General features: G+C 50.7%; 2 protein-coding genes across 26 annotated transcripts in view; one reads left to right on the top strand and one right to left on the bottom strand.

Annotated features, from left to right (window-relative positions):
- CLSTN1 (calsyntenin 1) overlaps positions 1 to 13,620 on the top strand; it is a 77,825-nt gene extending 64,205 nt beyond the window's left edge. For 2 of the 13 annotated variants that reach the window (XM_081489336.1, XM_081489333.1), the window contains 10 exons: positions 2,047 to 2,209; positions 5,659 to 5,715; positions 7,031 to 7,188; positions 8,255 to 8,403; positions 8,851 to 9,077; positions 9,617 to 9,787; positions 10,014 to 10,159; positions 11,202 to 11,337; positions 11,618 to 11,802; positions 12,108 to 13,620. In XM_081489336.1, the coding sequence (XP_081345462.1) occupies positions 2,047 to 2,209; positions 5,659 to 5,715; positions 7,031 to 7,188; positions 8,255 to 8,403; positions 8,851 to 9,077; positions 9,617 to 9,787; positions 10,014 to 10,159; positions 11,202 to 11,337; positions 11,618 to 11,802; positions 12,108 to 12,302 (1,587 nt within the window). In that variant the 3' untranslated portion in view covers positions 12,303 to 13,620. Of the gene's footprint in view, positions 1 to 2,046; positions 2,210 to 5,658; positions 5,737 to 7,030; positions 7,189 to 8,254; positions 8,404 to 8,850; positions 9,078 to 9,616; positions 9,788 to 10,013; positions 10,160 to 11,201; positions 11,425 to 11,593; positions 11,803 to 12,107 lie in introns of all 13 variants that reach the window. The other 11 variants (XM_081489330.1, XM_081489329.1, XM_081489335.1 and 8 more) reach the window with 7 other exon arrangements.
- Positions 13,621 to 13,708: 88 nt separating this feature from the next.
- The window catches only part of PIK3CD (phosphatidylinositol-4,5-bisphosphate 3-kinase catalytic subunit delta), a 61,612-nt gene continuing 59,479 nt past the window's right edge, over positions 13,709 to 15,841 (bottom strand). For all 13 annotated transcript variants that reach the window (XR_014053397.1, XM_081489316.1, XM_081489325.1 and 10 more), the window contains one exon: positions 13,709 to 15,446. Coding sequence is in view for 12 of the 13 variants with exons in the window: in XM_081489316.1 (XP_081345442.1) it covers positions 15,309 to 15,446 (138 nt within the window). In the remaining variant the exon portion in view is untranslated. The remainder of the gene's footprint in view (positions 15,447 to 15,841) is intronic.

Here is a 15,841-nt window from a genome sequence, read left to right as displayed (position 1 = left end):
TGCAGAAGACCTGGGTTCAACTCCTGAGTCGGGAAGATCGCCTGGAGAAGGACATGGCTACCCACTCTAGTGTTCTTGCCTGGGGAATTCCATGGACAAGGAAGCCTGGTGGGCTATATAGTACATGGGGTTTCAAAGAGTCGGACACAACTGAGTGACTGAGCACACGCACACAAAGGGGAGCGAGGCTATTGTTGATGTAAAGTGAATAGTTGGAGTGGTCCCAGGTGGCACTAGTAAAGAACCTGCTTGCCAGTGCAGGAGACATAAGAGACATGGGTTCGATCCCTGGGTCAAGAAGATCCCCTGGAGGAGGCCATGGCAACCCACTCCAGTATTCTTGCCTGGAGAATCCCATGGACAGAGGACCCTGGTAGGCTACAGTCCATGGGGTTGCAAGAGTCGGACATGACTTAGTGACGCACTTGAACTTGACTACTATCTTCTCAGAATATGCTCATGGACCTTGACCCAATATTACTGATATTTAAGTACAGTGTTATTCTACTAATCCCCTAGAAACCTGTAATATTTGTAAAACTAGGAATGTAATATAAATTACTTTCTGAAGAAACTTCTATTACAGAACTTGCTTGAAATAAAGACCTAAACTAAAATTAAGATCTCAAAAGTGAATTACTGTGTAATTCTTTTATTTAGAAATATGTGATGACACATTTATATACACACATATCATGAGTATATAGTAAACATATATACAAGTGTTATAGGTTTGAATTTTTCCTCAGGCTTAGAAGCAGCTGCTTTTCTTTTGGGAGTAATCTTTGGTAATGTCTTCATTTATTTTGATGTTTCTGGCCTGTTAAAACTTTCAGTTTCTCCTTGGTTCAATTTCTTAGAACTAAAAGGTAAATTGGGCAAACTTAAAAAAAAATATATTCATTTATTTAATTTTTGGCTTCATTGCTGCTTGGGCTTTTCTCTAGGCAGGCGGGGGCTGCTCTCCCGTTGAGGTGCATGGGCTTCTCATTGCAGTGGTCTTTCTTGTTGGAGAGCATGGGCTTTAGGATGTGTAGGCTTCAGTAGCCGCAGCCCATGGGCTCAGTAGTTGTGGCACACAGGCCTAGTTGCTCTGCCACACGTGGGATCTTCCCACATCAGGGATTGAACCCGTGTCTCCAGCATTGGTCAGCAGATTCTTTATCACTGGGCCACCAAGGAAGCTTTGGGCAAACTTTTTGAAAGGCATGTTTAGAAGTTTCATCCCACAGTATCTCCTTCTCTGCTTGTCCCCGTTCTTGCATAAAATATAAGCCAGAAATCAGGCCAGTGCCAGACCAGCTGGGGCCTCGGAGACTGCAGACCAGCACTCCCTGTGTGACAGCAAGGGAGATAGTCAGTGATAGGAGAGGAACTCAGTTGAATTTGGCCACCTGAGCTTTATGTTCATACTTATATAGACCATCACCTTTGAACTGAGAAAGAAAAGCACATGATGCACAGTGGGCCTCATTCTGAGATGAGAGGTATTTTTCATTTTGATCCAGAAAAAGAACTGCCAGCCCCCTGAGTGGTGTCCATCCTGCCGATACTAGAATTCCCTGGTATCGTGCTCCTGGTGGAAGAGGGTTGGGCAGCTCACCGTTTGAAGCCCTGTCTCATGATGGGCAAGTAGCGCCCCTCCCTGCCCCTCAATCTGACTTGTCCTTGAGGTGGTTGTCACCTGGGCTTTTTGGGTGAGACATGGTGGGAAGAGATGTATTTTGTTGCTTTTTATTTATTTGTTGATGATGTGGACCATTTTTTAAGTCTTTATTGAATTTGTTAACAATATTGCTTCTGTTTTATGTTTTGGTATTTTGGCCACAAGGCGTGTGGGATCTTGGTTCCCTGACCAGGGATGGAACCCACACCCCTTGCATTGGAAGGTGAAGTCTTAACTACTGGACCACCAGGGAAGTCCTTGTTGTTGCTTTAAATCTTTTCCTTTCTAGGAAGACAGAAATTTGTTCTCGTGTCCAGTTGTGTGAGAGGGTGAGAAGGAAGGAGGGTATTACACACATAACACTCCCCTTGGCCCTGCAGGTCTGTGACGAGGAATGGCATCACTACGTCCTCAATGTGGAAATCCCCAGTGTGACCCTCTACGTGGACGGAGTCCCTCACGAGCCCTTCTCTGTCACTGAAGATTACCCACTTCATCCATCCAAGATCGAAACCCAGCTCGTGGTTGGGGCTTGCTGGCAAGGTAATGGTCACGGGTACCCCTTTTCCCCTCAGTCTTCAGGGAGCAGTACTTTTTCTCTGCTGTGTTGATATTAACAGAAGCAGGCTCTTCTCAGTACTCTCATTCCTTGATGTCCTGTCCTTTATCTTTTCATTCCTTTCCGGGGGCATTGCTGTGCAAGGCTTTGGGGCAGCTCTGTGATGCTCCCTGGATGCAGTGAAGGATGGGAACGCCTCTCCTGAGGGCCTGGGAGGGAGCGTTGTGCAGAGAGAGAGTATTGAGGAACACGTTTATAAATTAATCTGTTGATTGGAGAGTTTACAAAAACACAGAAACAGCAGTCAGGCACAGATGAGTGAGTTTCTGTGGCCCAGAGGGCACACCAGAGTGTTTGTGCTTGGTAACCTGGTAGAAGCACTTCAGTGAGGACTGGAGAAGAGTCTGTGGGCATCTCTGCCAAAAGACCAAGATGGGATGTGATAACAATCACCAGCAAGACGATACTGCTTATTCTTGTTTTCTAAGTGGCAGGCTGTGTGCTTAACATACATTATCTCATTAATTCTAAGTGATACGTCTGTGGAGCAGAAGCTCTTTTTACCCCTATTTCACAGCTGAAAAACTGAGATGAAGAAAAGAAGCAAGCCGTGTTAATCAGCCGATCACATGGCGCTAGGGTTTGAACCCCTGGAGAAGGTGCACTCAGACTGGGGTCTCTGATCCACCAAACGAGGAGTGTTAACCTTTTCTGTGCCATGGATTCCTCTGGTAGTCTGGGAAGCCTGAGGATCCCTTCTCAGAAGGATAATTTCTTACGAATCTATAAAATAAAATACATAGGATTTCAAAGGTGACCAATTAGACTGACGTACATACAGTTATGAAAGTGCTAAAAGCCCTAATTTGTGAAATAGTAACATTTGTGCCACTATTTACATGTGAAGATCAGGCACATCTGTTAACTGGTGTGAGTCAGAATAGCAAGGGGCTTTGTAACAATGCTTGTCGGTGTGATGAGACATGATTTCTATTTGCAAAGTCACAATTTCTTCCAATATTCCTGTTGTTTGTTCAGTTCAGTCACTCAGTCGTGTCCGACTCTTTGCGACCCCATGAATTGCAGCACGCCAGGCCTCTCTGTCCATCACCAACTCCCAGAATCTACCCAAACCCATGTCCATCGAGTCGGTTATGCCATCCAACCATCTCATCCTCTGTCGTCCCCTTCTCCTCCCGCCCCCAATCCTACCCAGCATTAGGGTCTTTTCCAATGAGTCAACCCTTCGCATGAGGTGGCCAAAGTATTGGAGTTTCAGCTTCAACATCAGACCTTCCAATGAACACCCAGGATTGATCTCTTTTAGGATGGATTGATTGGATCTCCTTGCAGTCTGTTGTTTGTAGCTGACATTTATAAGGAAAGGGAAAACTAAATATTAGAAGTTAGTGACAATAAGCATGTGATCTTTCCCACCCAAGTTCACAGGTCCCCTGGTCTGCCGTCGAGGTTCATGGGGCCCCGCCTCCAATCCTTGCCCTTGACTTTGTTGTGTGACTGCAGGGTGTCATCATCATCACATGTACCCACTAAATCAGCCTTCCTTTTCCTTCTCTGTGGAAGTGTTGTACCTGGAGTTAGATTAGAAATTTATGAAAGAGCCTGATTCCAAAGACATCATTTGAGCAAACTCTGGGAGATGGTGAAGGACAGGGAAACCTGGCATGCTGCAGTCCATCTGGTTGCCGAGTCCAGCGTGACTGAGCAACTGAACGACAGTTTCCAAGACAGTTTTGCTGCTTTTAGGAGGATTGAATTTCATAATTTTCCTGCAGATCCTTTCACATGAAAAGGAATATGACAGTATTCACAGTGAACTTCTTCAGTGAATTCCCAGATTTAGTTCTGGTGACAGTCGGTTCATAAGAAATGAGAACATGAGACCAAGGAGTGAGGAATAAATTATTAAGCATATTGGAAGTTTTTGTTATTCTTAAAATTTCAGTTCATGTTAGCTTCCACAATTTCTCAGTAAAGACTTGAATAAGAATACAAGGGCCAACCTAAGTGTTATTTTGTATTCTGAGAACTTTGTTGTATGGGTTAAAATAAGCCCTCACATTCCACTCTGCTTTCCTGCTCGTGTCCTGGTGCCTCTGCTGTCAGATGGCTGTCACTTTGACCCTCTCTCATCTCTTTCTACCTCAGCCCTCTCGGCATCCTCAGCCAGAAAAATCTCCCTAGATCTCCAAACCAAACACAAGTTTTTAAAAATTGTAGTTAACAGGAAAAAAAGATCTCCTTTCTTCCTTTCAGGGGATTTGAGATCCCTTTCTTTTCAAATTCACCATGGGGAACTCAGGCTGGAGGCCCCCTCATGGCATCAACAGAAACGTCAGTTCTAACTGTGGGTTGTGAAGACAGAGGAGCTGTGTGGGCCCCAGGACTCACCTGTGTGTTGGGGGGATGGAGGAGCTGTGTGGACCCCAGGGCTTACCTGTGCACACCTGGCCTGGAGCCCACTCAGCGGTAGCTTAAAGCTAAAGGTGGAGAGGCCTGTTGTGCAAGATTGGGTGGACACAGGGAAGCAGTCTTGAAAGTGGAGACTGTCCTCTTATCGGGTGGGTGGGTGCCTTGACCCAGAACACTGGTGGGTAGCCACAGCTGCTGTCCCCGAGCCCGTCACTGATTGAGTGTGTTTCTCTGGGTTAAGTTCCCTAATCTCTGACTCCCTTCCTGTTCAGAAAAACTGATTAAAAATGCCTTCCTTCCTCTGTCCCTTGGAAGTCAAAGTCTCGACCAATTATGTACTCCTTTTGAGCCTTCAAATAAGTCATACACGTTCACTACATACCAACCTTTGGATGGCTGACGCATGTGTTCCCCGTCAGGAAGGCTGGTGCTGTGGTCCAGGTGGGCTGCCGTTTGCACCGGGTCCGTCTCTGCCATCAACGTCAGCCACCATCTGGCTGGGTCCTGCCTGGGCAGGTCAAGGAGATCAGTGAATTGAGCGCATGGCTTTCACTCAGTCTTATTTTGAATCCAACTTGTGTTTTGGCAAGGAGGCTGTAGGAAGGTGAAGTAAAAGACTGGAAAAAGATGAACAACGTGGTCCTACTGTATAGCCCAGAGAACTATATTCAATATCCTCTGATCAACCATAATGGAAAAGAATATGGAAAAGGGTGTGTGTTTGTGTGTGTGTAACTGAATCACTTTGCTGTACAGCAGAAATTAACTTCATAAGTCAACTACACTTAAACTTTTTTTAAAAGGATGGGAAGAAGCACGGGGGTGGTAAAAGGTGACGAGGTACAAGCTTCATCCAGGGGGATTGTGTCAGGAGGGATAAGAGGCGAAGTGTTATCTTTGTGTTTGTGTTTGGTAACTTTTTGAAACTAATTTTCAAGGTCCAGTTCTGAAGAGCCTAACCTCTTGGTCCTTTTATATTGTCTGTCTTGCTTTTCTACAGAGTATTCAGGAGTTGAAAGTGACAATGAAACTGAGCCTGTGCCTCTGGCCTCCGCAGGTCCCTGGACTCTTGCCTACGGTTCACTCTTGTGTTTCATTTAAAGACGAGACCTCCATCCATTGCCCATTCCGCATGAGACACCCCAGTTGCATTTGGGTCCCAGACACTGTCTTGATCTGCTGCTTTGCCTTATGCTGCCCCATTGCATCGTGGGATTTCCCTTTTCTGCCCATGCCAATCCCAGCTGAAGTGAGAGCAAATGACTCATTCATACGAGGCACTAATGGGAGTTTCCTTTCCCCCCTTCATCAAATCTCATCCCATCCCACTGCCTGAGATGCCCTGCTGAAATCTCACAGGCCAGGCTTGGGAGGCTGCCTCTTGCTTCTTGTGTGTCTGAACCACCAGACAGGAAAAGACTCATGTCTAGATATTCTGTCCTGCCCAATAATAAATTCTAAATAATGTTTCTTAGAGATCTCGATCCCTAGCAATGATGTTGCGTGTAATGTCCTTGTCAGGATTAAGACGTGCTGCTGACAGTTGGGCTCTTCTCCTTCAGTGTAAGAACAGGGTTTACTACCTCCTGATTTTGGGTCTTTGTGACAACCTGTCAAGAGCCACTTTCTAGCTTTTTCTTGTAACATCTTCACTCTCTTCAGCTGTCCTCAGTAGTTGGAGACAGGCATGTTGCAAGTCAACGAAACAGCCATCTGAGTGGCCTTGATACTAGGCTTCTAAGTGCAGGATGGGGTTTTAACATTCATTTTATCTTTCTCCTGCTTGTGTATGTTCATCCCTGAGTTTGTATGTATTCTGGGAATATGCTCAGTTAGAAAAAAGCAACCCAAGGGGAATTCCCTTTTGGTCCAATGGTCAGGACCCAGTGGTTTCACTGCAGGGGCCCAGGTGTGATTCCTGGTCAGGGAACTAAGATCCTGCATCCATATGGTGCAGCCAAAAATAAATAAATTTCAAAAAGGCAGCCCAGCATCTGATCCAGCTGATTGAGAAGGCAGTGGTTGAAGAGATGTCACTTGTGTGCCATGGTGACCAGTGCAGCATGGGCCACCCTTACTGGGAGTGGCCACACAAGTGGGGACAGTCATGGGACCTCTGGGCTTCTAGTGAGGGACACCCTCCCACCATCACCACCAGCTCCTCTCTTCTCCGGGCCACATGCATGATCATAAACCATTTAATTTCCTCATTGTGCTTCCATGTAAGCTGCAAGGCTAACAGGATCTGATAGGAACTAACCCGCATGTCCACCCATCAAGCCGCCACCACCGGTAACACCACATTGAAAAGTGAGATGGGAGGCCCCAGGCCAGCCCCACAATTTCTGCTTTCCCTCCCCCATGTTCCATAGGTGGTGACCTGCGCATGACCCAGTTTTTCCGAGGTAATCTGGCTGGCCTGACCATCCGTTCTGGGAAGCTCACAGATAAGAAGGTGATTGACTGTCTGTATACCTGCAAAGAGGGGCTAGACCTGCACACCCCTGAAGACAGTGGCAGAGGTGTCAAGGTAACACAGGCACCCCCCCTGCCTGGCACCCCACTCCCCTGCACCCACAGCTTCCTTGACCTCAAATGCAGAGGCTGCTGGCACAAGGGTTGATCTGTTTTTACTCTTAGCACCTCCAGCACCACACTCTAACTCTCCAGCTTTTTGGGCCCCCACTCCCCAGTCATCCCATAGTCCACTTCCGTCCTGACACTGACTGGGCACTAGGCCCCACTGCCCACCAGATGCCTGCTCCTCAGCTGTCAGTTACAAGCTTCCAGGCCTCCAGTACCCACACTTCCATCCAGCTTGGCTGCAAGTCCAGGGTTCCCACAACCTCTCCCCGTTTTCAGTTTCAATAATTTGCAGAACTGCTCAGAAAACCCCACAGAAAACTTAGCTTATGGTTACTGGTTTATTGTAAGGGATGCAACTCAGGAACAAGCAGGTGAAAGAGATGCTCAGGGTCTGGGGTGAGGGGAGTGCACAGGGCTTCCACCCCCCTACCCCCCCAGCACCTTGCTGTGTCTGCAAACCCAGAAGTTCTCCAGACTCTGTTGTTTGAGGGGTTTGTAGAGATTGCATTATATAGGCATGATGGATCAAATCATTAACCACTGGTGATCAATTAACACAGTCTCCAGCCTCTCTCCCTTCAAGGGTGGGACTGAAGGTCCACTCTCACCACGTGGTTTGTTTCTCTAGCAACCAGTCCCCATCCAGAAACTAACTAGGGCTCCACCAAAAGTCACCTCATTAAGGTAAACTCTAGGGTGGTTCAAAGGAGCTTAATCAGGAGTAACCAAAGATGCTCCTATCCCTCAGGAAATTCCAAGGGTTTTAGGAGGTCTGTGCCAGGGACAAAGACCAAACTTTTTTTTCTTCTTATATCACAAATCTGTTTGCCCCTTCGATATTTACTGTCATGTCATAGGGTCATGGTCACTGGAATTCTACAAGCTTTTCTTCTCCTAAGTCACCAGTTCACATCAATCCCAAGCTAATTCTCTTTGTCAGCACGTTCATGGTTTCACCTCCTTGCAGACAGAACCTTACTCCTCTCCTGTCTGTTTTGGTGCCATTTCAGATCCAGGCCAACCCTAGTCAGTCGATGTTGACCTTGGAGGGAGAGGACGTGGGGGAGCTTGATAAGGCCATGCAGCACATTTCCTACCTTAATTCACGACAGTTCCCCACCCCAGGGATCCGAAGACTCAAAATCACCAGCACAGTCAAGTAGGTGCTGATTTGTTAGCAATAAATCTTGTCTTTCTTTGCTCAGTGACCCTTGAGAAGAAAACGTGTGCATTTAAGTTTTTTAGGACAAACCAGCCTCCCTTCTGTAAGCTTATGGTCACTCGTTACCAGAAACTTTGAGTGATGTTTAGAAGCACATTCTGGGAGTGGCCAGCGTCTTGTCCCCCAGGTGGTTGTGGAATCCTGCCTGCGCCACCTCTGAGCACCCTAGTGTGGCCTGAGGTGTGTGTGTGTGTGTGTGTGTTGTGCTCAGTCATGTCCAACTCTTTGTGACCCCATGGACTGTGGCCCGCCAGGCTCCTCTGTCCATGGGATTCTCCAGGCAAGAATACTGGAGTGACCCTATGACATTTCCTCCTCCGGGAGTGTGGCCTGAGAAGCCATCTCTTTGAGCCCCTCCCCTCTCCTCCCCTTTCTTGTTGACAGGTGCTTTAACGAGGCTGCCTGTATCTCCATTCCCCCGGTGGATGGCTACGTGATGGTTTTGCAGCCAGAAGAGCCCAAGATCAGTCTGAGCGGCATCCACCATTTTGCTCGAGCAGCTTCCGAATTTGAGAGCTCGGAGGGGGTTTTCCTCTTCCCCGAACTTCGGATCATCAGCACCATCACGAGAGAAGTGGAGCCCGAAGGGGAAGGGGATGAGGACCCGACAGGTGATAGCCCAGAACAGTCACCCCTGCCTCAGCTCAAAACTGTGCAGCTGAAACCCCACCGTGGCTGCCAGGGAAAAATCCCGGCCCCTTTCCTCTGTGGTTTTGGAAACTTGAATGTTTCTGTGCTGTTTTGGGTTTGCTTCTAGAATCTGACTGTGGGCTGGAGCTCCTTCCGATCTTTGGGAACCCATTTATGGGGGAGTCCTTTGATCTTTTTCTAGCTTGACATCAGAGTCTAGGATAGATCTTGGGGGTTAAGAGGATGGAGACCAGGACAGGGGATGCAGTTGGGGGATGCTTCTGCTGGCTGGCAGTCCCAGCAGTACAGACTGCCCCCCATTCTCAGGCCTTCTCACTGTTCATTCAGTCCTCCTTAGACTCATAAAACACCCCTAGTTCTTGAAAGTGACTGTCCCATACCTCCATCTATGGTCCCTAAAAGGGCTTTGTAAGTTTGCGGATGAGCAGGTGGGCCTTCGCTGTGACCCCCTCCCCAGGCTCTGCGGCTTCTGCTATTTCCGGTTTGGCTATTTTTGCAGTTCAAGAGTCACTGGTGTCGGAGGAGATCGTGCACGACCTGGACACCTGTGAGGTCACAGTGGAGGGAGAAGAACTGAATGGAGAGCAGGAGAGCCTGGAGGTGGACGCGACCCGCCTGCAGCAGAAGGGCATCGAAATGAGCAGCTCTGACATGGGCGTGGTCTTCACAGGTGGGAATAGTGACAGCTGGGAGCTGTCCTCCCAGCTCAAAACCTGGAGGGAGCCCTGGAGGGGGCAGGAAGGGAGAGTGTTGACTGGGCCGATGGCACACGCCCTTCAGTAGGGGGAGATACCCCACAGTTGGACAGCCAGGCATGGCTGAGTGCCTTGGGAACCGCCTGCGTTTGCCTGCGGCCTGTGTTCTTAACCTCCGCACTGCCGTCTCCTCGCCCACAGGCGTTGACACCATGGCCAACTACGAGGAGATCTTACACCTCCTGCGCTATCGGAACTGGCACACCAGGTCCTTGCTTGACCGCAAGTTCAAGCTTGTCTGCTCTGAGCTGAATGGTCGCTACGTCAGCAACGAGTTCCAGGTGGAGGTGAGAGCCGGGCTCTGCAGAGAAAGGCCAGTGGCGTGGTGACTGAGCACCCCACTCACGACCCTGATGTTTGCAAATGCTGATTTCCAGGGCATTTGTAGTGGTCACTGTTGGGGTTCATCGGGGGTGGGTCACCTTTTCCAATCTGGGGGGCTGCTCCAGGCTAGACCTGCACAGGTTTGGGGTGACAGATTGTGCATGGAGTGAGCTGGGATCCGGCACAGTGCCCCCTTCACAGGCTTCCTCAGCCCGAGACTTGGAGGGGCCTTGGAGGGAGGTGGTCAGGATCGAGTGGCGGTTGATACCTTGGGCTGAGGAGCAAGGGTGTGTCTTGAGATTTGACACTGCTTTCAAAGGAACAGTGCCCGGGAGCCAAGGTTCTCTGCAGAGAACATTCACTCCCTCTGCAGAGGCCTGGCCCTGCTGGGAGTGAATGCTCTGCCCAGGGCAGGACTGCTCTGTGAGGAACGTGGTCGCGGTGACACCAGCCCAGATGGCCAGGGGGCACGTGGCCACTCTGACCTGTCTAGTGTCACTCAGAGCTTCTGTGCCCCAGAGGAGTGAACCAGAAGTTATTCTCAGCAGTTGAGCACTTGCACTGTGACCCCACAGCCCCAGAATTAGACTCACAAAGCTGAAGAGTCCACGAGGGTATTCTTTGAGCCAAGGGTAGCGTATTTGAAAGAAAAGAAAGCCTGTGATTTGTGCTCCTTCATGTGGCTGTGATTTTGAGAAAAGAGGGACATGGTCTGTGCCCAGGCTTCTCAGACGACCCGGGTAAAGGGCCATTGGTGGTGCTGGGCCTTCTCCTCCAGTCTGTTGTGGACGAATTATTTTATTAGGCAGAATAAAAATGAGTTATTACAAGAGCAGGCTTTTCTTGGCTGTGTGACAACATCAGATCATTCATTACAACACCGTCCTTGGCTTCTTCTGTCCTTTTCTCTGCCCACCAGCACCCATCCAGGGCCCACTTTGGTGGTGCTGGTCAAGTGTGTGTCCATTCCCCAGACACATCCTGGCTGCCTTTCCATTTCTGCAGGTGAATGTCATCCACACAGCCAACCCCATGGAGCACGCCAGCCACATAGCCGCCCAGCCACAGTTCGTCCACCCCGAGCACCGCTCCTTCATTGACCTCTCGGGTCACAACCTGGCCAACCCCCACCCGTTTGCAGGTAGGACTGTGCTGCCCTGCCCTGACTCCTGCTGTGAGCTCAGCACCTGCTTCCCCCACTGGCTCAGAACAGCCACTGGCCAGCCCAGCTTTTACTCCCCATCACACAAGGAAACTGGAGCACAGACAGGGCAGCGGGGGGCCAAACCCCTACACTGAGCCTTTTCTCAGAGGTCCATCTGTTCTCTGGGGGCTGATGGTGCCAGCAGTAAGGAGGCCCAGGGAACACGGCCCCAGGACAGGTCCTGTCATCACAGCCGTCCTGTCTCCTCTCACTCCAGTCGTGCCCAGCACTGCCACTGTTGTCATTGTGGTGTGCGTCAGCTTCCTGGTTTTCATGATCATCCTGGGGGTGTTCCGGATCCGGGCCGCACACCAGAGAACCATGCGGGACCAGGACACCGGGAAAGAGAACGAGATGGACTGGGATGACTCCGCCCTGACCATCACCGTGAACCCCATGGAGGTAGGTGTGGGGCCCCAGGGAGGCTCATTCCGCCCACCTCCCCTCCCCCGCCCCCGTACCCGCCACTGACGTTCCTGTGCCTTGTGTAGTCCTTACCACGACCCTGCAGTTAAACTGAGGCCTGTGGGGCCCGATACAGGGTCCTGGTCACACTGTGGGTGGTGACCAGAGCTTTGTTTCCCTTTGTCTGTGGTGAGGCTCCTTCCAGCCTAGTCCAGCCCCTCTGGCCGGGTCGTGGGATGTGACTCCCAGCAGGGGCGGGGGCTGGATTCAGTACCCGGTTGGTCGGGTCGTCCCTTTGTCAGACATACGAGGACCAGCATAGCAGTGAGGAGGAAGAGGAGGAGGAGGAAGAGGAGAGCGAGGACGGAGACGAGGAGGACGACATCACCAGCGCCGAGTCGGAGAGCAGTGAAGAGGACGAGGGGGAGCACGGGGACCCGCAGACCGCGAACCGGCAGCAGCAGCTGGAGTGGGACGACTCCACTCTCAGCTACTGAGCACCGCCCCGTCCCCCAACACCTCGTCTTCCTTCCTGCTTCCAGAGACTCTGCTGCCATCGCTGCCCATCCCCAGGGTCCATGATGTACAAAGTCATTCTGGCCAGTAGGTCTGCAGACCCTCCCCGACGCCAATCTCTGCCCTGCTTGGTGTGTAGGCCCATAGGCTCCCTCCCCTGCCGCCCTCCTTCCTTCCGCTCGCCGGGATCACTCTTATGTGAGGAGCTGACGCTCACTCAACTCCAGAAAAGCTGCAGTGACTGGACTCCTTGACAAAGGGTTAGAATTGCTCACTCCCACCTGGTAATCCTTTCTTTTTTTTAAAGTTTTTATTTTTCCACACTAGTGCATGTATAAAATGGCAGAATGGGGCTAATATGTAGATGATAAACTGACTTTTTAATATTTTGTAAATAAATTGGGATTCCTCGTGTCTTTTGTGCTAGTGTAACCCAGGGCTGGATGCAAAGTGAAGTGGAGACACTGAGCGTGGGAGGGACCGAGACCCCCACGACCCCCACCCCCAGGACAAGGAGAGACAGGCACAAAACTGTGCTGCCTGGCAGGAGGGGACCAGGCCAGGGACCCCTCTTCACAGGCTGGAAAAGGTCAGGTCTTTTCTTTGGGATTCTACCCATTTCTGATTTGGCAGAGGGCTGAGGGGAGCTGGGGTCCCTAGCTATGTGTACTCGCTTCTCTGACCACCAGCAGCTCCTCACACAGGTGCAGCTTTGGGGTCTGTACTGAATAGATGTAGTTTTCCTTGCTGGTGAGAGTGCATGTTGACCCTCCAGATGGTGCAGACCCTCTAACCGCTTGGTTTGGAGACAGCAACAGGCCTGGGGGAATCCATACTCAGAACCTTGCTGAAATGACGCCCAGTGGCCGGAGGGCAGCACTCCATTCCCAACCAGCTGCTGTGCCCCCTCCTCCAGAGCCCGCCACAGGGATACAACCCAGGCCCAGTAGGTGGTGAAAGGAGAGAACAGCAGTCAGGAGCTAAAACCCCTACAGCACTTGGTTTTTAATGTACATGTAAAATTTTAGATTTCTAAAACCGGGGGAAAATAATTTTGAACACTACGCTGTGATCATAACCGCTAGTCTCGAGGACACTGCCAGCTGTCCCGTGTCATGTGTGGCCACCCCTCCATGTACTGTCACTGTAGCTGCTCTGTTTAGACCGTGGGTAGACGCTAACGCGAAGACAGGACCATTCTCATGCTGTCTGCAGCGGCCGTGGTATCACTTTTCAGATGTGTATATTGACAATAGGTCAGAAAGTGTATACAAACAATAAAGTCTGGTTCTAACTCCAGCGGGAGAGTGGCTTGTTTTTGGTCTCATTTTCATTTGAATCCTACATTCCCTTGTTTTCTTTCTGAGCCAAGAACATAACATACAAAGGCTTTTGTTTCTTTTAATCTGTTTTTACCTCTCACTTCAAGGTTTCAGACTACTGGTCTGAACCTTCATCAGTTATGTCGAACTCACCTTCCACATACAGAAACATCAAATGGTGTTTAAAAAAAACATAGAAAATACTCTTCTCGCCGGGCACACAGGCCATGCACCCAAACCAAACATTGCTGTGTATACAAGGTGTGCTGTCCATGCCAGGAAGCACAGACTCACTTAAATAAATAAACAGACAGATGTACACTTGGCTTTTCCTATTCCCAGACAGGTGAGGTGGGTCTGATGAATTCAGCACTTGGTTGGGAACCAGGGTCTGGTCATTGGAGCTCTGTGGGTGGCATGGATTGCTACGGCCGGTGCCGCTCAGCCACCTCTAATGAACAGAGAGACTAGTCCCCTTGGCTCTTCTGGAAGCTGTGTGCTTGGGCTGTTGAGAGGGCAGTTACCTCTGGCACTGCTGAGCCTTTCAAGGCCTTTGAGAGGTAAGTGGTGTTGCCCTGTGGGTCCCCAGTAGGCTGCTGATTCCATTATGCCCACCTGTGGGCTGCTGGAAATCCAGATTCTTAGCCCTGTCTCCAGAGTTGGCTCCAGAAGGCTGACAGAGGCCCAAGGACCTGTATTCCTGGAGCTCCTCAGATGTACCCAAGGCTGAGCCTGAACCGTTTTCTGGCTAAGTACTGTCTGAGGAAAAGATGCCCCTACACCCCTGACTCACGCCTCTGTTACCTAGGTCCTCGGAGCAGAGTCTCAGAAGTGAGTGTTTCGGAGAGGAGATAGGTCTTTCACTACCTAAAACCTTCTTCAGGGGGAGGGAAGTTACACACAATTGCACCAGCTCACCTCTTGATCCATGACCAGGGTAAGCTCAGTCAAGCTCCCGTCTTTCTAATGCATCTTGAGAACCAGCATGCAATCTACCTGATGGGGGCTGGGGCCATCCCCCTACCCTCACCCCGAGCTATAGAGGTCAGTAAGTAGTTGGGCTACTTTTTTTTCTTACCCGCAAACAAAATCGCTTTACAGCAGAGATGAGAATTCCCGTACCCAAAGGTACCCTCCCTGAATCCGGAGGGCACCCAGGCCGCCTCTGGGAGCTGCCCAGAACTCAGTCAATGGAGAGCACGCAGGTGGAGGTGGTGAGCAGGCATGGGCGCCCTGTCTGGACCACCAGGCGCGGACACATGTGCAGCGCAGTGGGAGCCTGGGGAGGAGGCAGCCCCCGCGCGGGAGAGAGGAGTCTTGGCTGGCTCCAGATCCACCAGCTGGAAGACTTGAGGTTACAGATCCTCAGCAAGATGCAGCCTGAGGTGCGTGGCTCACAGTGTCTTCCCATCAAAGCCCAGGGCTCTGACGGGCACGCGGAGGACAGCACCCCACCCCCGCTCTAGGGTGCATTTCTATGTATGGCTGTTCAGCTCCTGAAACATTTCAAGTCATAAATAAATAACCAGTGTAAACAAAAGGCAGTCGTGTAGGTTCTTTCCCAAGGATGCAGTCCAGCCTTTTGGCCCCGGAGGGTGGCGGAGGGTGCTCCACTCCCAAGACTGACAGTTTGCTCGTCTCCAGGCGCAGGGCTGGGAGGGGCTGCTATTGCCTGTTATCTTTGGATACATTGTGGGCCAGCCAGTTCACTTTGGTTTTCCAGCTTTCCCGGAGGGCTTCATTAAACTTCACTCGGAAGTGCTTCAGAGCCTCCTCCTCTGTTTTCCCCAATGCCAGAGAATCCTGGGGCAAAACCGAAGGAGTGGGACTGAGGGGCTGGGCCCTACTCAACAGGGACCCCTGCCCCCCTGCACCTCTGCCCTCTCTGGGCAGGTAACACCCCCTCCTCACAGAGGAGTCAGGAAGAACTTCTTCCTTCTGACCCCAAACCCAGGCAGCCCCCCAACCCATCCTCAAAATAAGATGTCAGCTTGTGCCGGGAGGTCTTGGCCCCAAAGCCCCATGTGGACAGAGGACCTGGCCTTCTCCACTGGAAGCTGGCCGGAGGAGGAAGCAGGGGAGCAGCTTCGTCCCGGGAACTGGGCACCAAAGAGAACACCAGGCAGGGGCTGTGGCCCCACCGCCCTTCACTCCCCACCCTAGAGTCTCACAAACTGAAAAGACACAGGAAGGAAAAA

This window comes from Giraffa tippelskirchi, chromosome 5 (assembly GCF_054371585.1).
Source record: "Giraffa tippelskirchi isolate mGirTip1 chromosome 5, T2T-mGirTip1v1.2.pri, whole genome shotgun sequence".
Classification (NCBI taxonomy): Eukaryota; Metazoa; Chordata; class Mammalia; order Artiodactyla; family Giraffidae; genus Giraffa; species Giraffa tippelskirchi.
The sequence above is the reverse complement of the archived record's forward strand: the minus strand, read 5'-3'. Positions and strand labels throughout refer to the sequence as shown.